The sequence below is a fragment of the Rhipicephalus sanguineus genome, chromosome 4, assembly GCF_013339695.2.
Source record: "Rhipicephalus sanguineus isolate Rsan-2018 chromosome 4, BIME_Rsan_1.4, whole genome shotgun sequence".
NCBI classification, from domain to species: domain Eukaryota; kingdom Metazoa; phylum Arthropoda; class Arachnida; order Ixodida; family Ixodidae; genus Rhipicephalus; species Rhipicephalus sanguineus.
Genome location: NC_051179.1, coordinates 200,594,872 through 200,621,688, shown reverse-complemented (window position 1 = coordinate 200,621,688; position 26,817 = coordinate 200,594,872). Strand labels below are relative to the sequence as shown.

The window sequence follows — 26,817 nt, the reverse complement described above, 5'->3', positions numbered from 1 at the left end:
ACCGACAGCTGCGCTAAACTATGACCAGCTAAAAGCGGCATTAGTACAGCGGTTTCGGTACACTGCAGAAGGCTATTGGGAAAAATTTCGCAAAACCAAACCCGAAGACAACGAATCCGGCCTGCAGTATGCTGCCCGGCTCGCTGGTTATTTTGACCACTGGTTGGAGCTATCCAAAACTGACAGGACCTTCAGTGGCCTTAGAGACCTTTATTGCCAAGCAATTCACGGAGAGTTGTCTTCCGGCGCTGAGAGTGTTCCTAAAGGAGAGGAACTGCCGAACACTGCAGGAGATAGTGCAGACTTCAGACAACTTTATGGATGCTCAGTCACTAAGGAATCTGGGCAAGGAACTGGCATATAGAGAAACGGGTCCGACCACATATAAGGACGAAGCTCGCAAGGAAGACACCTTGGGCGGATGACCGTTGTTTTCTGTGCGATAAAAAAGGCCACAGAGCGGCTGAATGATGGTCGCACACAAAAACATGTTCCCCAGTGCATGGTCACAATAGTGACAAGTATTCCGCCGGTAGAGGGGACAGATGTGAAGCATTTTGCACGGTATCAGGTGAAAGGAACGATGAAATAGCAGCATGGAATGCAGAATACGTCATTTTGAAAGATGGAGAAAAGGTCCCTGTTGTCAACACTGCAGTCAGTCGCAGTGTTTTATCTGGGAAAATTGAGAACATGCCCATTGTGAAAGGGTTTATGGATAAACGCCCAGTTATTGTACTGCGCGATACTGGCTGCGATACGGTCATAGTGCGACAGGCATTAGTGCCAAAGGAAAGATTGACCGGTACGTATCGACGCCGGTACTGTTCCTTGACCCCACAGTGCGTTACCTACCAGAAGCTGTGGTCTTCCTGGATACATCAAATTTTAAGGGAGAAGTTCGTGCTCACTGCCTGTGAGACTCACTATATGATGTTGTCCTGGGAAACATCAAAGGAGCCGTATCACTGGACACCACGAGAGTGATGGAAACCCAGACCGTCAATACCAAAGTAGCACGGACATCGAGGAAATGACGCCAAAAACATCTACAATTCACCGGGCTAGGCGACAACACCAGGTCACCATAAGTTGCGTCGCGAACCGACTACGTGCACCTAGGCCCGAACCCAGTGACAGCAGTCCACACAGCGATATTCAGACGGCATGCGCGAAGAGATGGCAAGCAACGGCACATGCATCTGGATCGTCGCAGCTATCGCCATGGCCGAATTCGCAACCGGGTGCGATGCATTACTGCGGTACACCTACCCCACAAGATGAGGCACGGTTGCCTCTGGACACGACGCCCAGGGTACCACAGCGTCGTCGAGCCAGACAACACTCCTACTTCGAGCAATGCAATACTGGCCGCCTAATTCAATCTCGTCCGGCGTTTTTTACGCCCCAAAGTGATGGCACGGACAGCCTCGGTGCACAGATGCATCAGTCTCCATCATCGCCTCAGCCGCCGCTTCAACTGATACGTTCTCAGAGTCACTTTCATCGCCACATGACTAAGACGTACAAGCGACGTGACCACAACATTCACTGACAACAACTATCGGGAGCCTGGTGTGGCGTCATCGCTGCACAAAGAGGACCAGGTGCAGACAACTAGACATCTACGGTGTGAATAGTGCGGTGTGTGTGCTGTGCGTCGGCCAGGTTCAATAACCAGAGCCGGCAGTCTGTGCGCGCCTAGTTGTGATGTATACAATGTATGCAGGTGTGTGAAACCGTATATCCCACTGCCGGCCGTATCAAACGTGCGATGAACGCGTTTTACCTTCCGTGCCAGAGTGTGCTCAACAGTGTGTAGTGAAAGAAGGCTTGTAATCTTGGCAGTCTTTGCATATGCTCGATGATTGCCTTTGCTATTACTGTGTTCCGTTGTTTCGCGTCCATACTAATGCTATCCGCGGCACAACGTACTGAAAGTTGGGGGAAATGTGGTAAGAGACTATTACCCACAACCGAAGGATAAAACAGAACTGAAGAAGACGAAGGAGTGCGGCGCGAGAGAGGGAGATGAACGTGAAGTGCGTGAGCTTTCGGAATGTCGACGGCTGAGCAAGAACGTGGCCAGCTTGCAAGAGAGCAGTACACTCGGCCTGAGGGACCAAACGGCCCGAGCTGGTGCCATCAGACCAGCCGGGACGAGCAAGGCGTGTTCCTGAGACGAGTGGGTGCTCCGGACCGGGCCTGTGGTGCTGTTCCTATGGTGGATGAGCGTGCAGGCCAAGGTGAGCAGCTCAGCGTGTTCCAGATTTGAGTCCGGCACAACCAGTTGCTGAGGGCGTGGCCTTGGCGCTACGTAGGGCTCAGCGTGGGCCTTCAAATTCCTCGGCAAGCAGTGCCTGGTCTGCTCGTGCACTTTCGCACAACGTGCTCGTGCACCTTTCCTGACTGCGTCGTTGCCCCTTCGACGGTACCGTGAGTGATGTCCGACTGTGAGGACGCGCCTAGAACTCGCGTGTGTATAGTTAGTGGACTGTAACGTTCAGGACTTGAAGAGCTTTTGTATTGTTTGGCCAGTGAAAGTGTACGTAATTGTCACTGTGACGTCCATAAATGTTTTTCTTGTCCTTGACTTGGCTGTTTGTGTCTGAGGGCCCAAGAACCACCACAAACGTACTGAAAGTTGGGGGGAATGTAGTAAGAGGGTGTTATTAGCAAGCGAAAGAGGAACTGAAGAAGACGAAGTGAGTGCGCGAGAACGAGATGAACGTGAAGCACGTGAGCTTCCGAACGGCGACGGGCAGAGCGTGCGTTGCCAGCAAGCAAGCAGCAGCACGTTCGATCTGCTAGCTGGGGCCATCAGACCAGCTAACGGGTGTCCCAGACCAGCCAGCTAGTCGGGCCATGGTGCTGAGGCTGCTGGGATTCGGTACAACCGACTTCTGAGGGAGTGGTCCTGGTGCCACGTATTCCGGTCCGGCACTACCGATTGCTGAGTAGACTCGGTGCTACTCCGGGTGCATCGTGGTCCGATGCGGGCCTGAGCGAGCAGCTTGGGATCTGGTTCTGCCACGTAAACCGCTCATCGTGCCTTTCCTGCTGTGAGCGTGCATCAGCTAAGCGGTCTTCGGTACCGTGAGTGATGTCTACGGAACCATAGACTCCGCATTAGGCAGGACGCGCGGATACTCGTGTAGGCATACAGCACTGCTAGGACTGAGGCTTAGAGGGAAAATAATTGTGTATACTAGTGTCCAGCAAGTGTATTCGCAATGCCCACGAACTATAGGTGGCGCGCCGTGCTTTTCAAGATGGCGCCAGGAGGAGGGTCAATCCGTTTGTTAGCATAGGAACAGATAGGACGTGCAGACGTACGGTCCGTGCCGCTTTCACCGGATGAAGCCCCGCCACGGTGGTCTAGTGGTTATGGCGCTCGGCTGCTGACCCGAAGGTCGCGGGATCGAATCCCGGCCACGGCGGCTGCATTTTCGATGGAGGCGAAAATGTTTGAGGCCCGTGTAGTTAGATTTAGGTGCACGTTAAAGAACCCCAGGTGGTCGAAATTTCCGGAGCCCTCCACTACGGCGTCTCTCATAATCATATCGTGGTTTTGGGACGTTAAACCCCAGATATTATTATTATATTTCACCGGATGAAGTCATGAGCTGCACTGAAATGGGTATGAGAGTAAAATACTTTCCCAAGCCATGTAAAGTGCTAAGTACTCGCCACCTAATTATTTGCTGCAGTGTGAAAGGTTATATTTCAGCTCCGTTACCGTGCATAACGATGCTTTGCGAAATCCTGTGCGTGCTACATAAACCTGTATGAACTAGAATTGACATATGAGCTGAACGACACTCCGAGGTAGTACGTACCGAGCCTGTCTGACGGATTTGCCGCAGTAGAAGGCCGCCAGTGAGTAGCGCCATCGCTGCTGCGCGTGATGATGGCTTGCAAACATAAAAAGGTTCTGTGATAATACCCCGTCGTCATTACTTGCGCAGTCGAAAACGCGGAGTTACGTTTTTAACGGAACACAAGCATTTAACATGCCATTCAGTAGCGCTTGTCACAGCCATGCTGAGACTCTAGCCGTGTGTACTTCACCCGCATGCAGCAGGTTCGATCAGCACGATCGAAACATGAATATCGAAAAGAATGCGCACGTATGCTTTTCGCAACGTCGAAGAAGTTCGCCGAGAGGCGTGGATTGTGGCCGTGACTACACGTTCCATCGCTCTAACCATTTCGCTTCGTTGGTCGAGCTCGAGCGTGTTGGCGGCATGCGGCGCTCCATAATATCCACAATAATTGTGATACATGCAATGCACAAGAGGAACTATGCTTTTATTTTGATCTCGCTCAAGGATATTTTACATTAAATACAATCAAAGTGACTTACGAGCGTGAAAGAACATTAACTCACGAGGGGATGTGAAGTGCAGCTCGCTCCTCGTGAGTTAGCAGCTGTTGGTTCATCGTCGCTGTCACTCTCGGTGCTTTCACAGTTTTCTACACCCAGTGAAAAATCCTCGTCGTCAAGATGGTTTCTTTCAACATCACTGCTGAAAGCAATCTGAAGAATTTCCTCCGCCGGACGACTCCGACCACTCCGCGTCACCACGTTTACAATTAGACAGACGTCTGGGCGCGGAGAACGTTTTGCTCTCAGACCGGTCAACAAGCAAATCGCTTGCAGTGTGCTGCCACCTATCAACACGCATTCAAAAACAAGCGGCGCAGCGGTGGCTATGAAACCCAACACACTGGCGAAGGACGGCGTGGATGGAAAGCGTTCGCTCCACGAAAGGCGTCGATCAGAGGCGTCCTCGAATGATTGAAACGTCGCTCGCACGATTCGTAACAGCGCTTTGCTGACAAAGGATAGAGGCCCTATTTTAATGTATCGCCAACTTGAGATCGCTCAGTTATACATGAGCACATCGCGAGCCCGCGGGACCTCCCTCCCGCGTACAGTGTTATGGGACTCATGCACTACAAGAAACACTGACCAATTATATATGCAAGTAAAACAGGGTGAGCTTCAACTGAATATGTCAGACGATAACATTTAACTTACCTACGTGGCTACAGAAAGCCTCGCGAAGCTGATAGTATGTGTACACTGTGGGCTAGCATTGAAAGCGCGAGTTGGCACGTATTTTCACGAAAACTTCGCGTCTCGCAAGAACGAATCAGATTTCTCGTGTCACGGAGGGCCCGGTTTGTTCACTGATGCAGAGAACATGCAAAGTCGTAGTCTTCCTTTCTTGCCAACGCGTTAACACTGAGGCTAGCACAGCCGAACAAGGGAGCGACTGCATAGTGCCGCCATTTCGTCGTCTACTAACCCTCCTCGAGAGGACACTCCTGAATTCCGCTCGGTGGCGCGACAGTCTATGGGCATTGCGAATATGTGTGTATTTGTCTTTAGATGAGTGTCATGTATAAATATTTTCTTGTCCCTGACTCTGTCTGTGTCTGAGGGCCCACGAACCCACTACACACACGTTCCTATAAAACAGGAACGAAAGCTCCTTCCTCCCTAATCTTGAAACTAGTTCCTGTTACAAGTTCCTAATGCGAAAGGAACGCATTCCAGTTATACTTCGAACAGTGGAATGAGTCGTTACTTTAAGTTTACGTTTGATTAGTTAAATTAAAATGCAGTGTCGGATGATCCCACGGCGAAATAAAGTGAGCAACTTAAAACTCACACGTTGTCCCAAGTAAGAGTTATACGGTAGAAGAAAGAAGAGGACGACAAAGCTTGCAAAGTGTTCGAATCGACACGAGCGCGTGCGTGAAAAAATTCTAGACAGCTTGTGACATGTGAACCGAGCCGTGAATGAAGACGAAGAGGAGTGAGCAGGGATTGTCTGGTTGGACTCAGCGGTGGAAGGTTGCATCCCCAGCAGACGCACTGGTGACGGTAGCGTCCCGAGGTGTGGCCGGCGAACTAGTCGGCGTTCGAGAAAGGCCCTTCGGTGATGAAGCTGCCGTGTACTGCGAGTACAAGCGTTCTTGTCGCAAGACCCCTTCTCAAGCAAGCCACCTAAGGCAATCCCAGGAGTGCCACGTGTCAGTGGTGGAACGCCACGCCAGGTGAACCAAACGTTGAGGTGAACAAGCCGACGATAACGTTAGGCCTAAAGGGCCTAGCAGTCAGGCCAGCAGTACGACAACCTGCTTGTACAAGCAACGACCGACTCATCGGACTGCCGAGTGGACACCAAGATTGGCGAGGGAATCATGAGCCACGACTGATGACCCCACGGGAACGACGACTTAGTGGAATTTGGCAACGAACCAAATCAGCAATACCAAGTAAGGCTGGCCCAACGTATTAGTTGTTCTAAGATTGAAGCAGACTAGGAATTATGTAGCGGGTTGATAGTTTTGAGTTTGTTTGCAGTGACTGTATTTTTGTACAATCGTATATTTTTTAGTGCCGTGCGTTTTTCTTTGATAAATGTGCTGTCCCATTTTCTGAGTCTGTCCGAGTCCATCGCCCGGAACCACCCAAATCCGTGACACGTATATTATATGACATCCCCGGTGGAATATTATCTACAGGATTCAAAGAAACACACCTAGACGAATTTGTTTTGGGGGAGCATGCACTGGACATACTCCAGAGATGTCTACATTGGTGCTCATCTATCAAAGGTGCAATACATACGGCACTCTGCATTTTGCTTTTTAGATGCACAGTCAGGATGCTGCACTTCAGACGTGCAAAGGGAAAGTTACTCACCTGCACCGATATAATTAAATTTCTTGCTCAAGAAACAGCATCGAAAGGGACAATACATAGTTCGATATCGCGGTTTGAGTGAGAGAAAGATGTCCATAACACACATTTGTAACTTAGTAAAGTGCCTTATTTGAACTCAGCAAGAGTTGTATCTGGGTGTTGGTGCCTGACAAATGAAACCAACAGGGACGTAGTCAGAAATTGTTTTTAGGGGGGTAACACATCAGCACTTCATTGGCTGTGTTGAAGAGCCATTCTATCGAAGAGCTTGAGGGTACTGCTGCGTTCTACTTGAGGAAAAGTTCGGTAAATCTCTCCAAGTCCTTCATCTGCAAGAACATGTAGTCAACTGGTACAATCAGCTACTGTGACAGCTCATCCTGTGCCTCGGCTGGAAACATTTGGTGCCCAAACGACGAGAAGTCTTCGTGCACATGCCAGGTGGTAACATCTGTGTTGGCTGGATTGATCACTGCAACCAGCTCTGTCCTTATATTCATGGTCGCCTGGTTTGGCACAGGAATGTTCAGGATCCATGATGGCCTCAAAGACGGGCTGCCAAGTCAAGCATGCCACCCCATACACTCGGTGTGCGATGGGGGTGGTGTATGAAATACCACTAACTTGTGGGAAGTCCTATGTGGGACAAACGGGCAGATGTGTTAATGACCGCATGAGGGAACAAGCAAACATTCTAAAGAAGGATTTCACTGCGCATCTTTCGGCGCATTGTAAGACCTGCTCTTGTGTGCCAAGATTTAATGATGTGAGGATTCTGGGCAGAAGCCATGATAAAATGGCTTAAACATTAATACCCTAAAACATTAATAAGTTTTCGTGCCTTCTTTCTTTTCAGCCGTTGTGCGTCTCTTCAGTTGTTAGTCGGCGTTTGTGGTGTCCTGACTTCTTTCTTTTGTCCTTGTTTGCACGCCCTGTCTTTTTAGAATTAATACCCCAGTCGCACTGGCAAATTTAGTGTCATTTTGAGCTAGTGCACTTTCACCCCTAAAACGTCACTTTGGCGGTACGCTGCTACACAAAAAAAGGAAATCATGGAAATCATGGTAATGGTGATGGGTACTTAAGCAGCACAAGAGATATTCACAAGTTCAACACACTCCAGCCAGCAGGTATTAACGTTTCTAAGGGGGCTCTTGAATCGATTCTGTATGGTACGTACACAACAAAAACCAACGAGAGTTAAGCCCTTCTTCTAGGAATTTCGAACCTACTATTTTAAAACGCCATGTGCTTTTACTGACAATCATTCAGCGAAACGTACACCCTCCCCTCTCCCTCCCCACCCCCGCGCTTTTCGTTCTTTTTTTTCCCCGCTTTTTCCGCCTTCCTTATGACTCACACAGTTCATCACGGCGGCCTCTCCTCCCCCGCCCCCTTACTCTGGAGAGGGCACGAAGCATACACATGCGATAGCTAAGGCAATCAGTTCCAGCCCTGAAGAAGACCAGTCCGCTTGTCAAAACGTCGGCTCGAGCACCCACCCCCTGTTTACGGGTTTTTTCATCACAAGAGATATTAGTTATTTCAGACAGTGCGACATCACTGTGACCTATGCGACCTCAGTGACCTATGCAACGTCACTGTCGCATAGGTCACTTGCTACAGCCGGAGTTGCGTGGCGATGTGATCTCTCAGCGCACAAGCACTCTGCTCGGCAGTGCTTCGATGATAAGTCAGACAATTTTTGGCGATACTTCCACTGATGCCCTGGTTCGTTAGCGGTAGAAGATGTTCGTTGTTCTCCGCATGTCGGCAGGGGGATTGGGCGTCTTCGTGAAACTGCCTCGTCATTCTCTAAAGGCCGGTCGAAAAGCTTCCCAGGAAGGCTTGCCTCGTAGTGCTCAGCTGTGTAGCTCAACGAATAAATAAAATCTTGCCTCCCGTGTTCGTTGTCTCCCGAGTGGCAGTCCTTCACTGTGATGCCAGGGCTCTCTGTTTCCCAGAAGGCTCAGAGTTCATTGGAACAGCTGGGCGTCGGCTCCACTACACTGGTGCGTAGGATGTCCACCGTGGAGCAACACACTGTCCAAGCTGTCTGTGCAAATGGACCCTGTAGAGTCCATCGAAAGTCACTGTTCACTGCGACTAGTGCTCCTGGAAGATTTCGGACTTCACAGCTCATGGTGCTCCAATAGCTGTCGGCTCTTATGAGTGTTTCCATGTCCTAGAGGTCGTTGTGGGTCGGTGATAGTGTCCCATGTGCCAAATGTGCATCAATTACCCCGACGAGATGAGCCATGTCGTCCGGCTACACCAGTTGGTTGGAGCACATCTCCTCCATTTCGAGCGCCTCGATGCAACATTCTTTGCAGCTGTTGTGATGCAGGCAATGGAACGCGTTCACGTCATCTAGTGTTTTAACTATCTGCACATTCAATAGCTGAGTTAGGTGTTCCTGCACAGGCACGTCTTGTCAGCCGAAGCGCTCCTTCCATGTCTTTATGGCACACTTGTAATTTTGTCCAGTCCCATGTATGCCACTCATTGCTGCTGCTGCCCTGCCCATTGGCGCTGCACTCTGGTACAAAGCAGGCATCGTGTTCATGGGGGGTCTCTTCAAGTGAGTTGCCGCTGAACTTTTGGAGTTCCAGTTTTGGCACCTTAAGGCGCCCTGCATTGCTGGTGAACGATAAGGCCATTGCGCTTTCATTATCCGTACCTCCACTGGACATGCTCTTTCGTTGCAAGCGCCCAAGTCGGGTCCACGTACGTATGATGAGCGCTTGGTATTTCTGCATGCCTCCGTACTCCACGGCGAAATCATTGTCGCTAACGTGCGGTTCGATGAGCGCATCTTGCTGCTTCAGTTCCTTGGCGATGGCCTCCAACTGATCTCTTACGGTCACGATGTGGTCCTCTTTGTACTGACTCCAAGTCATCTCTGGTCTTTAGTAGCCTTCTTGCTCAGCTTTTCCAGGTCGACGCACAACACGGTCTCTTTGTTCGGTCCAGCTGTATCGGTTGTTGATGAACTTCTTGTAGCCGCTGAGAATCCCGGGTGTCGGCACCAGTAATTGTTATGGAAAGGTTCGTTGACTATAATTCGATGACGCTGAGGTTTCTGATATACAAGAAGTTCATTTACATATTGTCACACACAGTTTAAGAAAACACTTTTAATTAAGCGCTTAGTTCGGGCGAACTTGTGCCCTACAAACAAATAGCTCCAATGAGAAATGTCTCTATAGAACACTGTCTTCTACCAGAGTCCCCCACCTCCTCTTCTTCTCGAGTCCCGTGCCGTTCGCACGCGCCTGTGTTGTCAGAGCCCATGGCATCCACCGGTAATTCTCTTTCTCTTCCCGTGGACAACTAGAAGGGTGGTAGGAAACGTCTGGCGAGCGTACTTTGAATGTAGGCTGCGTCAATATTTACAACTGTTTTAGGAAGAGGCTCTTTCGTCCTTCGAATGTTTTTCATCTCTGCTCAGCCCCCTGCGCCGGCCACTATCTCTCGTTTCTGGCCATCAACCCGTTCACAAAAACACCACGCAGGTGTCCCAACCTTCCCCGTGGTCGGCCAGAGACTCCCTGACGATTCGAGCAAAAGGAATTATCTCTAACAGCTTTCTTTCTGAAAAATCTGTCTGGATTTCCTTGTGGCTTCGTGCAACCAACAAGTGGCTGTCAATTTCCCTCTCTTAGTTTTAGACAGTGATGCCCAGTCACTGTGAAATAAAAGAGAACAAGTAGATGATGTCAGCATGTGGCCACCCTTCATAGTTAAGATGATGCAGGATGAACTTCATGTAAATAAATGGGCATTTCATTTCATGAAAATTGTGGGGATTGAGGCTTGCCCGTCGCCATTGCGCTGGTTTTCGCCTATTTCTGCCATCCCCACGTCCGATCATGCCGTTCCCCTCCTCCGCTGTCTTACGGCGCTGGGCGAGCGGGGAGTGACGTTAACCTCCTCTCTCCCGGCGCCGGACCTCGACGGGGGGCGCTGCGCTCGAGTTTCGTGTCTCGCGAGACGTTTCGCGCAGCGGGGGGAAGAGAGACTCTCTCTGGACCTCGTAGGGTAAGCACGTATTTTATGTAAGCACGTAAGCTCCTCTTTTGGGCTCGCTCGGACGGAACTCGCTAACGGTGCCTTGCGCCAGCGCCGAGCGCTTACCTTACGTTGTCTTTTTCCGAACGCTAGGCTGAAGAGTGGTGCGGTGCATTTGCGCGTGGTCATACTACGCCGAAACCGTACTTATCGAAGCCAACGCGAGCGGAGTTTGCCCTCACTCGAGCGATCGGGCCCTGTGGTCGCGGATCGTAAGAGTACGCAGCATAGTCGCGAGGGACCCATTTTCTCTCAGCGGCGTGTCGCCGTGAGCCCGTTGCCCGCGGAGACGTGCTAACGGCACCCTTTGTGTTGTATTTTCGCCCGTGGTGTGGGGAAGCCTGTTTTGCTTCTCCCGCCGCCTTTGGGAGCGGGCGTTGTACGGCGTTTTGTGGTGTTGCCGCAGGCAATAAACCGTTGCGGATCTCGAGAGCAGTACTGTGTACTTGCCGCGTTGCGCTCGGCGCCTTTGCGCTCGAACGTACGTGTGCAGCGGCGCGCTAGTTCACGTAAGGCGACGGCAAACGCGGCCCTGTGGCTCGCTAAGTCCGAACCCACGCTAGTAGCCGTACTCCTGTGAGATACGTGCACACTACAAAATTTGCAATGATATAGCAAAAAATACTGTCAGCCTGTAGAAGGTTGCAGTGAGCTGACCTGCACCTGTCTGTGCTGCTCTTGTTGGAGTCGTGCTTCAGCGTCCTCTTCGGATGAGCCAGGGTCCTCGTGTAGCAGCAGATTGTCACGTGACGGATTGGCTGCATCGCCCAGCCTGGAAGGCTGATGCTAAGGAATTCCCAACACCGAGGATGTTGCACTTAAAAAAACACCAGGCCTGTGCAGAACACACAGCACAGTCACAGTAAAAGCTGGAGGAGCGGCCTTTGCAGAGCCCATTGTAAACGCTCTTGAGGCAACTACTGCAAGTACAGTTGCAAAATACCCACACTATAAATCATTATAATTTTGGGAAGTAGACGTAGCACCCACTGTGCCAATATTCAACATTTTGTGGAAAAGTAAGGTACCCGCTTCACATTTGTAAGGCATTATGTGGCTTGTGACATGAAAAATTATGGCTGAGCTCTTTGTAGTGGACGGGAAGCTTTAAACAACCCACTCGTTACACAATTCACTTTGTGTGATGCCTGGTTCTTATTTCACTCTTCTACCTTGCTATATTACATCTGTTAACGTGATCATTGCCTGACATGACACCTGCATAGGATCCTTTGGCAAAAGAATTTCAAGCACCAGCATGGCTCTGAGGTAGAATACTCACCTAGCACGCAGAGGGCCTGGGTACAAAGCCCACCTGATCCTGGATATTTTTTTCTCATTGTGCACGATAGTGGTTGCGGACACCGGTGGCGGTAGGGGCCAACTACGCCACACAAATCGGCTGTTGTTGTGATCTCATAAGAGCTTTCACTGTACAACAGTGGAAAGGAAGAAAAGTGATGCCATGAGTTAAGGATACATCTGACGGAAGTGGCATTTCTTTGTCCGATGAAATAATCGAGCCAGTTGAGCAAACTTCCGTCTTGATGCTGTGTCAGAAAATAAAAGAAAAGGTACAAGTCACGCAGCATTGCATTAGCATGAGTGAAATTGACCAATTGCAAATGCAGTACTTTCACAGGCATCAGTGTTGTCATGGGAACATCACAGTGCTGTAGATAATGTTGCAATCATCCAGCCTCTATCTTATTGTGTGTGCATGTTCTTCAACATCACCGTTCCAACATCTACTTGTGTCAATACGCTGTAATGACCACGATTAAGGCACTTCAAGAGCAAGCTTGTATATCACCAAAGAAAAAGGAATTCGATTAGAGCTGCCTGTAAACAAGTCTATTGCAATGCTTTGCAGAATGATTCAATTGCACACATACAGTGATAAAAATGACTAAGTGCAGCATCTACAGGCTTTCCCACTCAATTTAATCCAAGTGCCAGCCAAATTGGCTGATGCTTGGATTAAATTGAGTGGGAAAACCTGTAGATATAGGTTGTGATGGCGAAGAATGCAAAACTGAAGCCGGTAACAATGGAATTCTTTACTGGGCAAACTTAATAATAATATCTGGGGTTTAACGCCCCAAAACCACGATATGATTATGAGAGACACCACAGTGGAGGGCTCCAGAAATTTCGACCACCTGGGGTTCTTTAACGTGCACCTAAATCTAAGTACAAGGGCCTCAAACATTTTTGCCTCCATCGAAAATGCAGCCGCTGCGGCCAGGATTCGATGCCGCGACCTTCGGGTCAGCAGTCGAGCGCCATAACCACTAGACCACCGTGGTGGGGCTATTGGGCAAACTTGCACCCTGGAAAAGAAGTAGCGCTCAAAGTGCAATCATCAGTGGAATCTGATCAGAGGGTAAGACGTGTCGCAACATACATTATTGCTAGGGTGCAACGCTTTACTGCTGGTGCTTATGTATGTTGATGAATTAACTCAACTACTTGTGCTGCACATGCAATCTTGTCAGAGGGTTTTAAAAGAGTCATCAAGACTCCCATGCATTCTGGCGTGTCCTGTGCTGAGCACTAAGTTTTATCCAGTGGCCGGTGGTCACAATTAGCAGAAAAACAAGTAGGTGCGTCCATATGTATGTCATTTGCTTTATTCGAAACAGCTCCTACTGCAGCAGAAGATGGCATGGTTAAATCTCGATTTAACCACCACAAAATACAGATAAGACGCCCTGTAGAGTTCTTGCATTTCTGTCTTACATTAATCCTAGATGGCGACACAGACACTAACACTAGTAACCCACTAACAGAGGGCGCCACTAAGTGGTTCCAGATGTATATATAGTGGTTCAATAAACAGTTCCGGGTATATTGTTGCCGGCCCAGCCGAACATCGCACCGTCCTTCAGTTACACTCGACATGGTGTCAGAAGTGGCATCTGCATCAAAGTAAAAATGACTCTGGGCGAGGGAATGCCAAGGACAACGCCAAGGACCAAGGACAGCGGCGGCTGGCGGGAAAGCCACTGGGCCCAACTTGCAACCGCCACCCCATTTTGACTTTGAGAACCCAGCGGCTTGGCAAAAGTGGCGTGAACAGTACGACAACCGCAGTTTTGCAATGGGTCTTCATGCTGTGGACGATGAAGTTCGCGTCAGAACACTGCTGTACTGCATGGGAACCAGGTCATGGGACATCCTGTGTTCATTGAACGTATGGGACAAAGACTATGCAAAGTACAGCTTCATCACTGGTAAGCTCGACGAATACTTCATACACCCCGCCAACGAGCTGTGCGAGAGTGCAAGGTTCCACTGACATGTTCAACGGGTAGGCGAGACAGCTGACGCGTTCTTCACGGCGCTAGAAAATATCGTGAAACGCTGCAATTACTCTGCATGGGATATAGAGGAGCGACTGGTCCACGACCATTTTATTGTTGGCCTTCGTGACACGAAGTTCTCTGATAGGCTCCGCCGCAATCCAAAGCTTTCTTTAGATGAAGTACTCCTTTGTGTCGGTCAGAACATGGATGTAGCGAAAGTCATGCAGAATTGCCCAGAGCAGCAAGACACGTGCAACACAGTTGCCCCATGGATACACGTTTCTTCACCTTGTGGATTTTGTCGACGGTCCTTACATCCGCGCTCAGAATGTCCCGCACGCTGAGCAACCTGCAAAGAATGTGGAAACAAGGGCCACTTTGAAGCGATTTGCCGGGCTAGCAAGAAACTTTCTATTGTGGAATTGGGTGCTGTCGGTTCGAGCTTCGAAGCGCGAGCCAAGTTTGTGGACGTAAATAGTGGACAGAATGCCTCTATGCTTCAAAGTTGACAGTGGCGCCGAGGTCAGTCCTCCCCAGCACATTTTCTAGAATTCTACAATATCTCGAGGTGCCAGAAGGGGAACTCTCAGGACCGATGAGACAACCGCTAGACATGCTGGGAACGTTTATCGCCACTCTGCAATGGAAGAACAAGTCGGCAACGCAACGACGTTACGTGCTTTGGTCACAGGTCGTGCCACTTCTGGGGTTTCCTGCCATCCAAGAGCTGGGTGGGGTCAAGTTTGTGGATCCAGTAGTCAAGACGCAAGGCAATCAGGTGGCATTAGACAAGCTGTTTAGTGGTTTGGGCGAGCTGCAAGAAGCATACACTATACGCCTAAAACCAGATGCTGTCCCCTATTCACTGCTGGTCCCAAGACGGGTGCCCATCCCTTTACACGGAGTCATGAAGGCGGAGCTCGACAGGCTTGAAGCGAAGGGCGTGATCAGATGCGTGACAAAGCGTACACCGTGGTGCGCCGGTATGGTTGTTGTACCGAAGGCATCCAGTTCATACAGCATCTGCGTCAACCTTACCAAGTTGAACCAGGTGGTGTTGCGGGAGCGCCATATCATGCCCACCGTAGACCAGGTTTTGGGACTCCCGGGTAATGCTCAGGTGTTCTCGAAGCTTGACGCGACATCCAGTTTCTATCAAGTAAAACTGGCGGAAGTGTCTCAAAGGGGTACTGACACAAAATTTCGCGGCTGAGATAGCCTGCAGGATCGATTCCCGTGAACATGCGCATATAATCTGCAAAATATTGCCACGTGTGTATCGTTAAGCGGTTTATCGTGCAATGAGGGCTGTCGCTTTTCCTTGCGTTTTTCATACTCGCTCAGGGTAGCTGCCCTAGATGACGACGTGCACGTCTTATCGAATTCCACGATAGACGGTAGGTGGGCGGTGAATGGTCTCATGCGACTGTCTTAACAATGAGCTGCGGGGAGTGAACAGCATTCATTCTTTCTTCTTTTCTGTAGACAGTCGCTCACCACAACAGGAACGCTTGTGGTGAAGCCATTGAGCGACCTTTGTTTTTCGTTGAGGGGGGCACAGGTTCGCTCCGAATAAAATACGTTTTCTTGTTCCTGTGTCGTCCGTCGACTTCACGTACGTGCCGTACGTGATATACCTAGTGGAGGTGCTGGGTATGTTCCAGTCTGCTTCCTCAAGCCTTGATCAGAATTCAAGCAGCGACGAAGAAACGCCGAGAAGAAGTCGCCAAAACAAGGGACTGCCTCCAGAGTACGGACTGCTGCCGGAGAAGACCCACGAAAAGCCGGGCACCGTAACAGCTGCAATGAATCAGCCGTCAGCACCAGCTACCTTTCTGCTGCAGCAGCCACGAGAACCTCCGACTTTCCATGGTGCGCCGTGCGACGACCCGGGGGACTGGATTGAGAAGTTCGAGCGTGTGGCAACACACAGCCAGTGGAATGAAGAATGCAAGCTGCGTCACGTATATTTCGCTCTAGAGGAGCCTGCACACACTTGGTATGAAAACCAAGAGTCCTCATTCACGTCGTGGGATGTATTCAAGAGCAGGCTCCTGCGCACGTTCACTAGCATCGTACGGAAGGAGAGAGCTGAAGTGCTACTTTAGTCGAGGCTCCAGCACCCAAACGAAAGTGTGACAATATTTGTCGAAGAGATGAAGCGTCTCTTTAACAGGGAAGATCCCACAATGCCAGAGGAGAAAAAGCTCAGATATCTGCTCCGAGGCGTAAAAGAGGAAATTTTTTCTGGGCTGATGCGAAACCCGCCGAACAACGTTGAGGACTTCATTACAGAGGCTGCAAACATCGAAAAGACGCTCAGTGTGTGAAGAAGACAGTACGGACGTCCCGCACAAGTCTCTTCAATTTCTGCCTCAGAGTGCGATGCATTAAATGCGGATAGTCTTCGAGACACCATCCGAGCGGTTGTGCAAGAGGAGCTTAGGAAGTTGTTCCCAGCATTGCAGCCACAGGTCGCAGCGCTAAACGATGTGATTAGACAAGTCCAGGAAGTCATTCTTGAAGCTGCTCCGGCCTTGCCTAACCCGGAGCTTCCTTGCAACATGACTGCGCCGCACCTATCCTACGCGTCGGTACTGCGTAATCAACCATCTCAGAGGCTGCAGACTGCCTCCCCCGAGAAAGCATGAAGTCTGGAGGACATCTGACGACCGTCCACTCTGTTTCCACTGTGGCAAAGCCGGCCACGTGTACCGCCGCTGCTTCTACTGTGACCTAGGCCCTCGAGGTTTTCCCATCGACGCCCCACGGCCCCGACAAGGTCAGAGGCCTTGTGAAGATGAAGAATACCTCTCTCGAGGTGAAGACAGGCCGAACTCGCGTTACAGGTCGCCATCACCTTCGTTTCGGCGCTCTTCTCGATCCGGCTATGTAGGAGCGGCACGGGGTAGGTCTTCGTGCCCAAGTATGGGAAACTGAAAACAGCAACTCATGGAGGTGCGGTTGCTGCCCATCGGACTGCTGAAGAGCCTCCCCTGGTACAAGAAGATCCGTTAAACGCATCTGCAACAGCCGCACAAGATACATCCACCGGTTTGGTTGGCAATGCGCCGACGAGGCGCGTAAAGACCGATTTACGACGAAGCCGTGGCCCCAGACAACGTCGCACCTGCACCATGATGCCACATTCTTCGGATGTACAAGTGCTCGTAGACAACCTGAACGTAACTGCACTCGTTGACACTGGCGCCGATTCTTCCGTACTAAGCACAGGATTTGCAGCGAAGCTTAAGAAGGTCCTCACAAGATGGGATGGTCCACAAATTAGAATTGCTGGTGGCCATCTTGTGGCACCAAAAGGAAGATGCACAGCTAGAGTGACAGTTGAAGACCATGTATACCCGGTTGCCTTTGTCGTATTAGATCGGTGCTCTCGTGACGTCATTCTCGGGCTGGACTTCCTCCAAGCAAACAAAGCCGTCATTGACCTAGAAGGACAATGTGTTAGCCTCGCAACCGACAACACCATTGACGAAGTTCCGACTGCTCCCACGTGCATCTCGCTTGCAATCCTCGATGACCAGGTCACACTCCCCCCGTTTTCGGGTGCCCTAGCTCTTGTCGGTAGCACCAATTCTACAGACCTTGAAGGCATAGTCGAGGCTCAACATGGCTTGCTGCTCAGTCAGGACATTTCTGTGGCCAGAGGTGTCACCCATCTCTCCAGAGGAAAAGCCAACATCCTGATTACAAACTTTGGGCCCGAATATCATCATCTCAACCAAGGTACGATCGTGGCAACATTTCAGACCGTTCCAGACATCGCTGACGTCGTCACGCTTGAAGAGCAGCAGCCTCCAGCAGCAAATAATTGGTTCGATGTGAATCCTTCACTACCACAAGCACAACAAGAACGTCTTCGATCCCTCCTCGTCACCTACCAGGATTGTTTCGCTTCATTGTCCAAGGTCCATCAAACAACGCTGGCGAAACATCACAACATTAAGAACGAATCAGCACGACTCATACGGCAGTCTCCATACCGTGTGTCCATGAAAGAACGCGATGCCATCAGCAGACAGGTAAAAGAAATGCTCACAGATGACATCATCGAGCCATCCAAAAGCCCATGGTCTTCTCCCGTCGTGCTGGTACAGAAAAAAGATGGTAGCCTACGATTCTGCGTAGACTATCACCGGCTCAACAAAATAACAAAGGACGTCTACCCGCTTCCCCGAATAGACGACGCATGGGATCCCCTGTGCCATGCAAAGTACTTTTCATCTATGGATCTAAAAACTGGCTACTGGCAGATCGAGGTAGATGAAAGAGATCGTGAGAAGACTGCATTCATTACACCAGACGGCCTTTACCAATTCAAGGTTACGCCATTTGGCCTCTGCTCCGCACCCGCCACTTTCCAACGTGTCACGGATACAGTGCTGGCTGGGCTAAAATGGCAAACTTGTTTGGTGTACCTGGACGACGTTGTAGTTTTCGCGCCCAACTTCGACGAACATCTTCGGCGACTAGAGGCCGTACTCGGGGCTATGAGGGCTTCTGGACTGACACTAAAGAGAGAAAAATGCCGATTCGCCTACCAAGAGCTCGCATTCCTCAGCCATATTATCAGTGGCGCAGGCGTTCTCCCAGACCCGGACAAGACTGCTGCTATTTGCCACTTCCCGCAGCCCCGCGACAAGAAAGGCGTCCGAAGTTTCTTGGGGCTTTGTGCCTACTACAGGCGCTTTGTTAAAGGCTTCTCTCAACTTGCTGAGCCGCTCGCATGCCTTACAAAAGATGATGTCCTGTTTGAATGGCAAGAATCGCAGCAAAAAGCATTTCATGAGCTGCAACGTCGCCTAAAAGAACCACCTGTTCTTGCGCATTTCGATGATAACGCCGAAACCGCGATTCACACTGATGCCAGCTGTAATGGCCTGGGTGCTGTCCTTGTGCAAAAAGAGAACGGCCAAGAACGGGTGATCGCTTATGCCAGCCGTTCCTTATCGAAAGCAGAAGTAAACTATTCTACAACCAAGAAGGAATGCCTGGCAATAGTGTGGGCCACATCCAAGTTTCGACCGTACATCTACAGCAGACCTTTCAGCATCGTCACGGATCACCACTCGCTTTGTTGGTTAACGAACATCAAAGACCCAGCAGGCCGCCTCCCTAGATGGAGCTTACGCCTACAAGAGTTTGATATGACCATCGTACACAAGAATGGTAGAAAACATTCCGATGCGGACTGTCTGTCACGTGCCCCCATACATCACCCTTTGTCTAGCGATGACGACTGGAATTTTCTTGGAGCAGTAACAAGTTCAAGCTTCGCAGTAGAACAGCGTAATGACCAGGAATTACAGGGCATCATCGAGTATCTTGAAGGACGAAGAGGAGACATCCCATGAATTTTCAAACGCAATGCCTCAACTTTCTGCTTGCACAGCGGTCTTCTGGTGAAGAAGGACTTCGGATTTACCAGCACAGCGTACCTACTCGTCGTGCCATCCTCCTTGCGGTCGGAAATTCTAGGGGCCTGTCATGACTAGCCTGTATCCGGGCACCTTGGCGTAACATGGACCCTGTCACGGATTCGTGAAAAATACTACTGGCCTCACCTGGCAGCAGACGTTTCTCGCTACTTACGAACGTGTCGGCAATGTCAACGTCGAAAAACACCCCCCACCAAACCAGCTGGGTTCCTACATCCAATAGCACCTGCTACAAGGCCATTTCAACAGATTGGAATGGACTTCCTTGGACCATTCCCAACGTCATCGACAGGAAATAAGTGGATCTTAGTAGCAACAGATTATACGACGCGCTACGCAGAAACACAAGCACTTGCAAGAGCCACCGCCCAAGAAGCTGCCAGATTTTTTATTAATAACATTGTTCTGCGTCATGGTGCTCCAGAGGTGATCATTACTGACAGAGGAACCGCCTTCTGCAGTGACCTTATGCAAGCGATATTGCAGTATAGCCAGACCAGTCACCGCAGAACGACCGCATACCATCCACAGACTAACGGCCTCAAAGAGCGGCTCAACAAGACAATGGCAGACATGCTGTCCATGTACGTAGACGTTGAGCACAAGACATGGGACCAAGTGCTGCCCTATGTAACGGTTGCCTACAACACGGCGCTGCAAGAGACCACAAGAATGAGCCTGTTTAGTCTTGTGCATGGGCGAACACCTACAACAACGCTTGATGCCATGCTGCCGCACGTAAACAACAGTGACGTGAATCCTGACGTAGCTCAATATTTGTATCGTGCCGAAGAGGCTCGCCAACTCGTCCGCATACGGCTAAAGAGGCAGCAAGAACTAGATGCCCAAAACTACAACCTTCGACAACGGCAACAAGAGTACACTCCTGGTGATCTTGTGTGGCTGTGGACGCCTACTCGCGGATTTTTGCCCGCAAACGGAGGAGGAAAAACCGGTACCCCGTGTGCAACGATTGGCGTCATTCCGGTTTTTCCTCCTCCGTTTGCGGGCGGCAGGTGTCCCGCCACGTGCGGAGCGGGTGTGCGGATAGCGCGTGTATAGTCCCTAAGCGAAAAGCTCTTATTACGCTACTTTGGCCCATACAAGGTTCTACGTCGTCTCAGTGAAGTGAACTATGAGATCGTTCCCGAAGGAGCGTTGCAGCGGCAGTGGCGTCGTGCATGACCTGAGGTAGTTCACGTCGTGAGACTGAAACCTTTCTACGAGCGGTAGACAACCGATTTAATTCTGTGCCGAATTTATGTGCTGAACTTGAAGTGCGCGTACGCAAACGCTAAGGTGTATTCATTGTTTTACTGCAATTTTTTTTTGCACTGTCCTTTATTTTTCTCTGTGTGCTTTCTTATTTGCTCGCATCGAGGCGATGCTGTCTTTTCAGGGAGGGGGGGGGGCAGTGCCATGTGCGTATCGTTAAGCGGTTTATCGCGAGATGAGGGCTGTCGCTTTTTCCTTGCGTTTTTCATACTCGCTCAGGGTAGCTGCCCTAAATGATGACGTGCACGTCTTATCGAATTCCGCGATAGACGGTAGGTGGGCGGTGAATGGTCTCATGCGGCTGTCTTAAAAACGAGCTGCGGGGAGTGAACAGCATTCATTCTTTCTTCTTTTCTGTAGACGGTCGCTCGCCACAACAGGGACGCTTGCGGCGAAGCCATTGAGCGATCTTTGTTTTTCGTTGAGGGGGGCACAAGTTCGCTCCGAATAAAGTATGTTTTCTTGTTCCTGTGTCGTCCGTCGACTTCACGTATGTGCCGTACGAGACAATATTAACAGCGAATATAGCTTGGAAGGTATTTTAAATAAATTTTGAAGTTTGCGTGAGTGATCGACACCCTTGGGCTATTGACACCCTCAAAGGTGACCCTTGGTGACCCCCTACTTCCCACACGTGACCGTGCTGCAACAAGTTATGATGACGTCATTGCCGCCATTTTTTTTCCACGTTCGCTCCAGCAACACATTGTGTTATAACAGGCCCCCAGCAACACATTGCCGCAAAAAAACGCGAGGCCAAAATTTTTGTCAGTACCCATTTAAGATTTAACAAAATTCATGATGCTGTTCAGATGTTATTGTTACCGTAGGCTGCCTTTCAGGATAACGTCCTCCCCCGAATACTTTAAGTGCCAAATGAGCTACATTCTTGAGGGTCAAGACGGCGTCGTAAACATGATCGATGAAATTTTGGTTTTTGGCCACAACCGTGCAGAACATGACAGCTGGCTTCAATCAGTGCCGAATCGACTGAGAAACGCCGGGCTGACTCCGAACAAGTTGAAATGTCAATTCAGTCTCAAAAGTGTGAAGTTCCTCGGTGTATTTCCTCAAGTTTCTCGGCCGGACCCAGACAAGCTTGCCGCTGTTAAGAGCATGGAACCCCCCGTCGACATCAGTGGTGCCCGCAGACTATTGGGCATGGTCAACCACATGGGACATCTCTTACCCCAGAGGTCAGAGGTGACGGCGCTCATTCGAGGATTGCTCAACAAAAAAAGTGACTGGGCGTGGGGACCGGGCCAGCAGGTAGCCTATTCAAAGCGGAAATTTGGGCTAGTTGGTGGGTGTGGAACTTGTGCATCTTGGCAGCGTAGTGGAACAAACACAAGAGAAAGGAACACGTAGACAGGACAGGCGCCCGTCCTGTCTACGTGTTCCTTTCTCTAGTGTTCGTTCCACTGCGCTGCCAAGATGCACAGCAGGTAGCCATCCAAAACTTTAAAGACTTGATGTCGTCTAACATCTGCATGGCTAACTACCACCCACTGTACCTGACCATCATATCTGCGGTTGCAGTTCGTTTGGCTTAGGCGCTGTTTTGCTGCAAGACCAGCCGAGCGGAGAGCGCAGAGCCGTGGCCTATGCATCACTTTCCCTCACACCAACAGAGCAAAGATACAGCCAGACGGAACAGGAGGGCTTGGCAGTTGCATGGGCTGTCAAGCAGCTTGATGAGTATGTCCGGGGCTTACACTTCACCATCGAGACTGATCACTTACCACTCACGTCCTTGCTTGGTTCCATGGACATCGATGCTTTACCACCAAGGATCAAAAGTATTCGACTAAAACTCATGAGGTACCAATACAGGGTATTGTATGTTCCGGGGAAGCTGCTGGCAACAGCTTATACTCTCTCAAGAGCCCCCGTCACAACAGCGTCCCCAGTGGAATAATAATGATATCTGGGGTTTAACGTCCCAAAACCACGATATGATTATGAGAGACGCCGTAGTGGAGGGCTCCGGAAATTTAGACCACCTGGGGTTTCTTAACGTGCACCTAACTCTAAGTATACGGACTTCAAACATTTCCGCCTCCATCAAAAATTCAGTCGCTGCGACTGGGATTCAATTCTGCGACCTTCGGGTCAGCAGTCGAGCGCCATAACCACTAGACCACCGTGGCAGGGCCATCCCCAGTGGAAGAAAACCAAGTGGAGTCGCACGTCAGTGAAGGCGTCGGTAACATCGAGGAAGGTGCACTAGTCAGGCTTAAAGCGGTTTGTCAGCACCAGTTGATAGATGGCGAGTGCATTACCCTCGTGAAATACAACAGACAAGGTCGGCCTTGAAAAAACAGAGTTCCTTCGAACTGCTCGAAGTATTGGAAGTACCAAGGGGAGCTGACAGTGTGCAACAGAGTGCTCCTTAAAAGAGGGTGTCTCACGATTCCGGAGGCTCTGCAGAGGGACGTGTTGGATTCACTTCACGAGGGCCATCAGGGTGTGAACCGATCAAGGCACGTGCGCATGACACAGTGTGGTGGCCTCATATAAGCAAACATATGTGTCTATGGTAGAATCATGTGAACATTGTGCAACTACCATGATTCAGGATGCCGAGCCTCTGCTGCCAACACCTTCAATGGAGTACCCAGGGCAACAAGTGGGTTCCACATGGAAGGTCAATTTTCTACTGCTCGTGGACTATTAATCATGCTATCCAGAGGTCATCACACTACGCAACACATTCAGCCAGGCAGTGATATTAGCTATCAAGAGTGTCATCGCTCAATTCGGCATACACCTCAAAGTGATATTGGCCCCCAGTTCTCGTCACATGAGTTTGCAAGTTTTGCCCAAAACTATGAGTTTAGTCACATCCCTAGCAGTCCTGGTTACCCTCAGTCAAATGGTGTGGTAGAATGGGCTGTTAAGACTGTGAAGGATCTCTTCCGCAAGAACAACGACCACTTCCTGGCACTGCTAGCATATCATGACACACCACGTGTCACTGGGTACAGCCCGTCCCAACCGCTCATGGGGCCACAGTTACGGACACGCATACCCAGGGACCAGGACAAGCTGGCGCCAGACATACCACAACCAGACGTCTTCTACCAAAAGGACGCCGCTGCCAAGAAGAGGCAAACTTGGGACTTGAACCGTCGGCACGGGGCAAGAGAGCTTCGGGACCTTTCTTCAGGAGACGAAGTGCGGGTAACCGATGCCTGGTGCTGTGCCCAAGTTCTTAGCAGAGCCCCGTATCCAGGATTGCACATCGTGGAAACTCCCAGAAGGGTTACACAACGAAACCGATGCCATCTGGTACCTTTTCCCCAGATTTCAGTGCGTCATCCCCAGTTTCACTTCCAAGCCCAGGGCCAAGCACAGGGTCAACCAGGAGCAACCATCACCTGGCCAACACGATACGAGTACCAGGGCAGACTCTGGCAGCATCCCCCACATGGTTACCAGATCTGGGAGGCATGTGGTCCTACCCAAAAGACTGAATATGTAGATCTAGGAAAAGGAGATGTAGTGTTCTTGCATTTCTGTGTTACATTAATCCTAGGTGGCGACACTGACATAAACACTAGTAAGCCACTTACAGAGGGCACCACTAAGTGTTTCCAGATGTATATACAGTGGTTCAATAAACAGTGCCGGGCACTTTGTTGCCAGCCCAGCCAAATGTTGCATCATCCTTCAGTTACACTCGACACGGTGTCAGAAGTGGGATCTGCATCAAAGTAAAAATGCCTTTGGGCGAGAAGAACGCCAAGGACAGCGAGCAACCTACGGCGGCTGGTGGGAAAGCCACTGGTCCCAACTGCCACCCCATTTTGACCGTTTTACTGTTGGCCTCTGTGACAATAAGCTCTGCCGCAATCTAAAGCTTACGTTAGACGAAGTGCTCCTTTGTATCCATCAGGCAGAAGACGCAGAAAAGGAAACAGCATATCTTTCGGCACGTTCACGAGCTGCAATAATGCATCCCGAAGTGGTAAACGCTTCAGGATGTGTTATGAAGGACGACCGAAGCGATAAACGCTTCGATCGTCCTTCAGTTACTCTCTATACCACACCCGTGCAAGCGCCCCCTTCTCGTAATCTCAGGAAGTCCAGTTTTTGTTCAATACCGAACAAGCACCCACGCCCCCTTCACTCTCTGCCGACTTGTCCTATGCATATCGTTCCGCGATAACTTTTGTCGGCCAGAAAAGTAACCGTGACGTTCTACGCATCGACGTCAGTGTGCCGCAACAGGTCTTCCGCCTTTTTGGCTACTGCAGGGACCGACCTTTGCACGAATCTGATTTTTGCGTGCTTGCGGCGATGCCTTTAACGATAAGCATCAGAAACAAATGAAGGAAGACGGCTGCCTTAGATGAAAGCGCCAGTACGACTTAACACCGACAAGTGGGCGCACGTGTGGCGTAGTGCTATTCTGGTGCACTGCCTGCTTTTAGTCGACGACAGGTGCCGTTCGCTGCCGCACAGTGCAGTACCGCTTTCAAGTTTGCGGCGCAGACGCCGAGAAAGAGGAAGCGTAGTGCTGTTGTAAGCATACGGCGATGACACAGGTGCGCCGTGCCTCTGTTCGCTTCTGCCCTCACGTGCAAGACCGCTAGAGTACTGCGGAGACACGGAGTGCACTCTGCTTGCAGGAAGCTTGTCATCGCCGCGTTGACCTAACAAGCTACTCGCCGCATCCGCGCATGGTCTGGAGCGCCGCGGTACGAAGGACGCTCCCATGACAAATGTGCTCGTACAGTACATCAAGCCATCGTTTATAGATACTTTTTCAATTCTGTATCTCCCCGCCACGCCCATGGAGAGAAGACGGCCTGTAGCAATTCTTGACACCGCGGCACTGCGGTTATGTGTTGTGCTATGATAGAGAGCGTCGATCATCTGCTAGAGGCACGGAGGAAAAAAAAACTAGGAGGGAGCGTCACGTGAAAACTTTGAAGCCCAGCTATAAAAAATGAAACGGGAGCATGCTGGGAATTGTGACCAGCATATGGAGGATGAGGGGGGGGGAGCGGCGTCCGAGGAGGTTGGCTCGTGGACGCTAGGCATGCGCGCTCATCTGTTTTTGTTCGTGAGCCTACCAAAAAAGGAAATGAAACAGGAGCATCGCGGGAAATGTGACACGAGCGCGAGAAGCAAGCAGCTTCGGAGGAGGTTGGCTTGTGGACGCTAGGCGCACTCCTTCCTATTTTTTTCCCTCCATGGCTAGAGGGAAGCGTTCCGCTGCAGCGTCTCGGGTTCTCACCAATTCTGGCTGCATACTGCAAGAGAAATAACTGTTCTCGGAAGTTGTTTAGCATTTTGTTGCGGCTATTTCAGCTTGTGATTTATTTGAAACGGGCCGTATTGTGCAAGGAGTCACGTGTACGCCCAGGGATTTTGAGCAGTGGCTAAATATCAAATGACAGCGTTTTAAATGAATGTTCGCATAGCAGTGGCTCTCAAGTGCGCACTTGAATTCGCCTACCATGCTAATACGCGAATCTGTTGCAGCACGAATGATATCTACTCACAGCCGTGCGGAACAACTGCTTTCTTTATGACAGGCATCCGCGTAGCTTAGTTTCTGAGCCATAGGAGTTGGATTCCCGCTTCAAGTTCGGTGACTACGCAATCCGGAACTATGGAGTGCTAGCTTGTATTCTTCCATCAAAAATTCTCCCTGCTCATTCTACTTTAAAGAAATATTCAAAATGGGCTTGCCCAACTCGTGTATCGAGATGCACACGATATACACAGTGGTTGTATAAGTATGATCCATGTGCGCACACGAGGACGATGAAAAGAATCAACTAGCCCAAGGTCAAACCTAACCTTATAAATGTGCAATTACTCTCTTCAAAATGGAAAAAAAAAGAGGAACTTTATTAACAACAGTGTTCACAAACTAAACTACACTGCCTTGGTGAAACTTTCGTGGTCACAATTCTGCCTAGACAAGTTTTGCTTTCTTTTGTTCCCTTTCTGCTCAGACTGCACTGTC

At 50.2% G+C, this 26,817-nt stretch overlaps 1 protein-coding gene across 2 annotated transcripts in view; it reads right to left on the bottom strand.

The window, feature by feature from the left end:
• Positions 1-26,817, bottom strand: part of LOC119391025 (CUE domain-containing protein 1) — a 166,035-nt gene that overhangs the window by 32,534 nt on the left and 106,684 nt on the right. The window contains exons 8-9 of one of the 2 annotated variants that reach the window (XM_037658729.2): positions 12,273-12,342; positions 11,450-11,564 (exon numbers count right to left, since the gene is read on the bottom strand). In XM_037658729.2, the coding sequence (XP_037514657.1) occupies positions 11,450-11,564; positions 12,273-12,342 (185 nt within the window). The remainder of the gene's footprint in view (positions 1-11,449; positions 11,565-12,272; positions 12,343-26,817) is intronic. The other variant, XM_049415021.1, reaches the window with a different exon arrangement.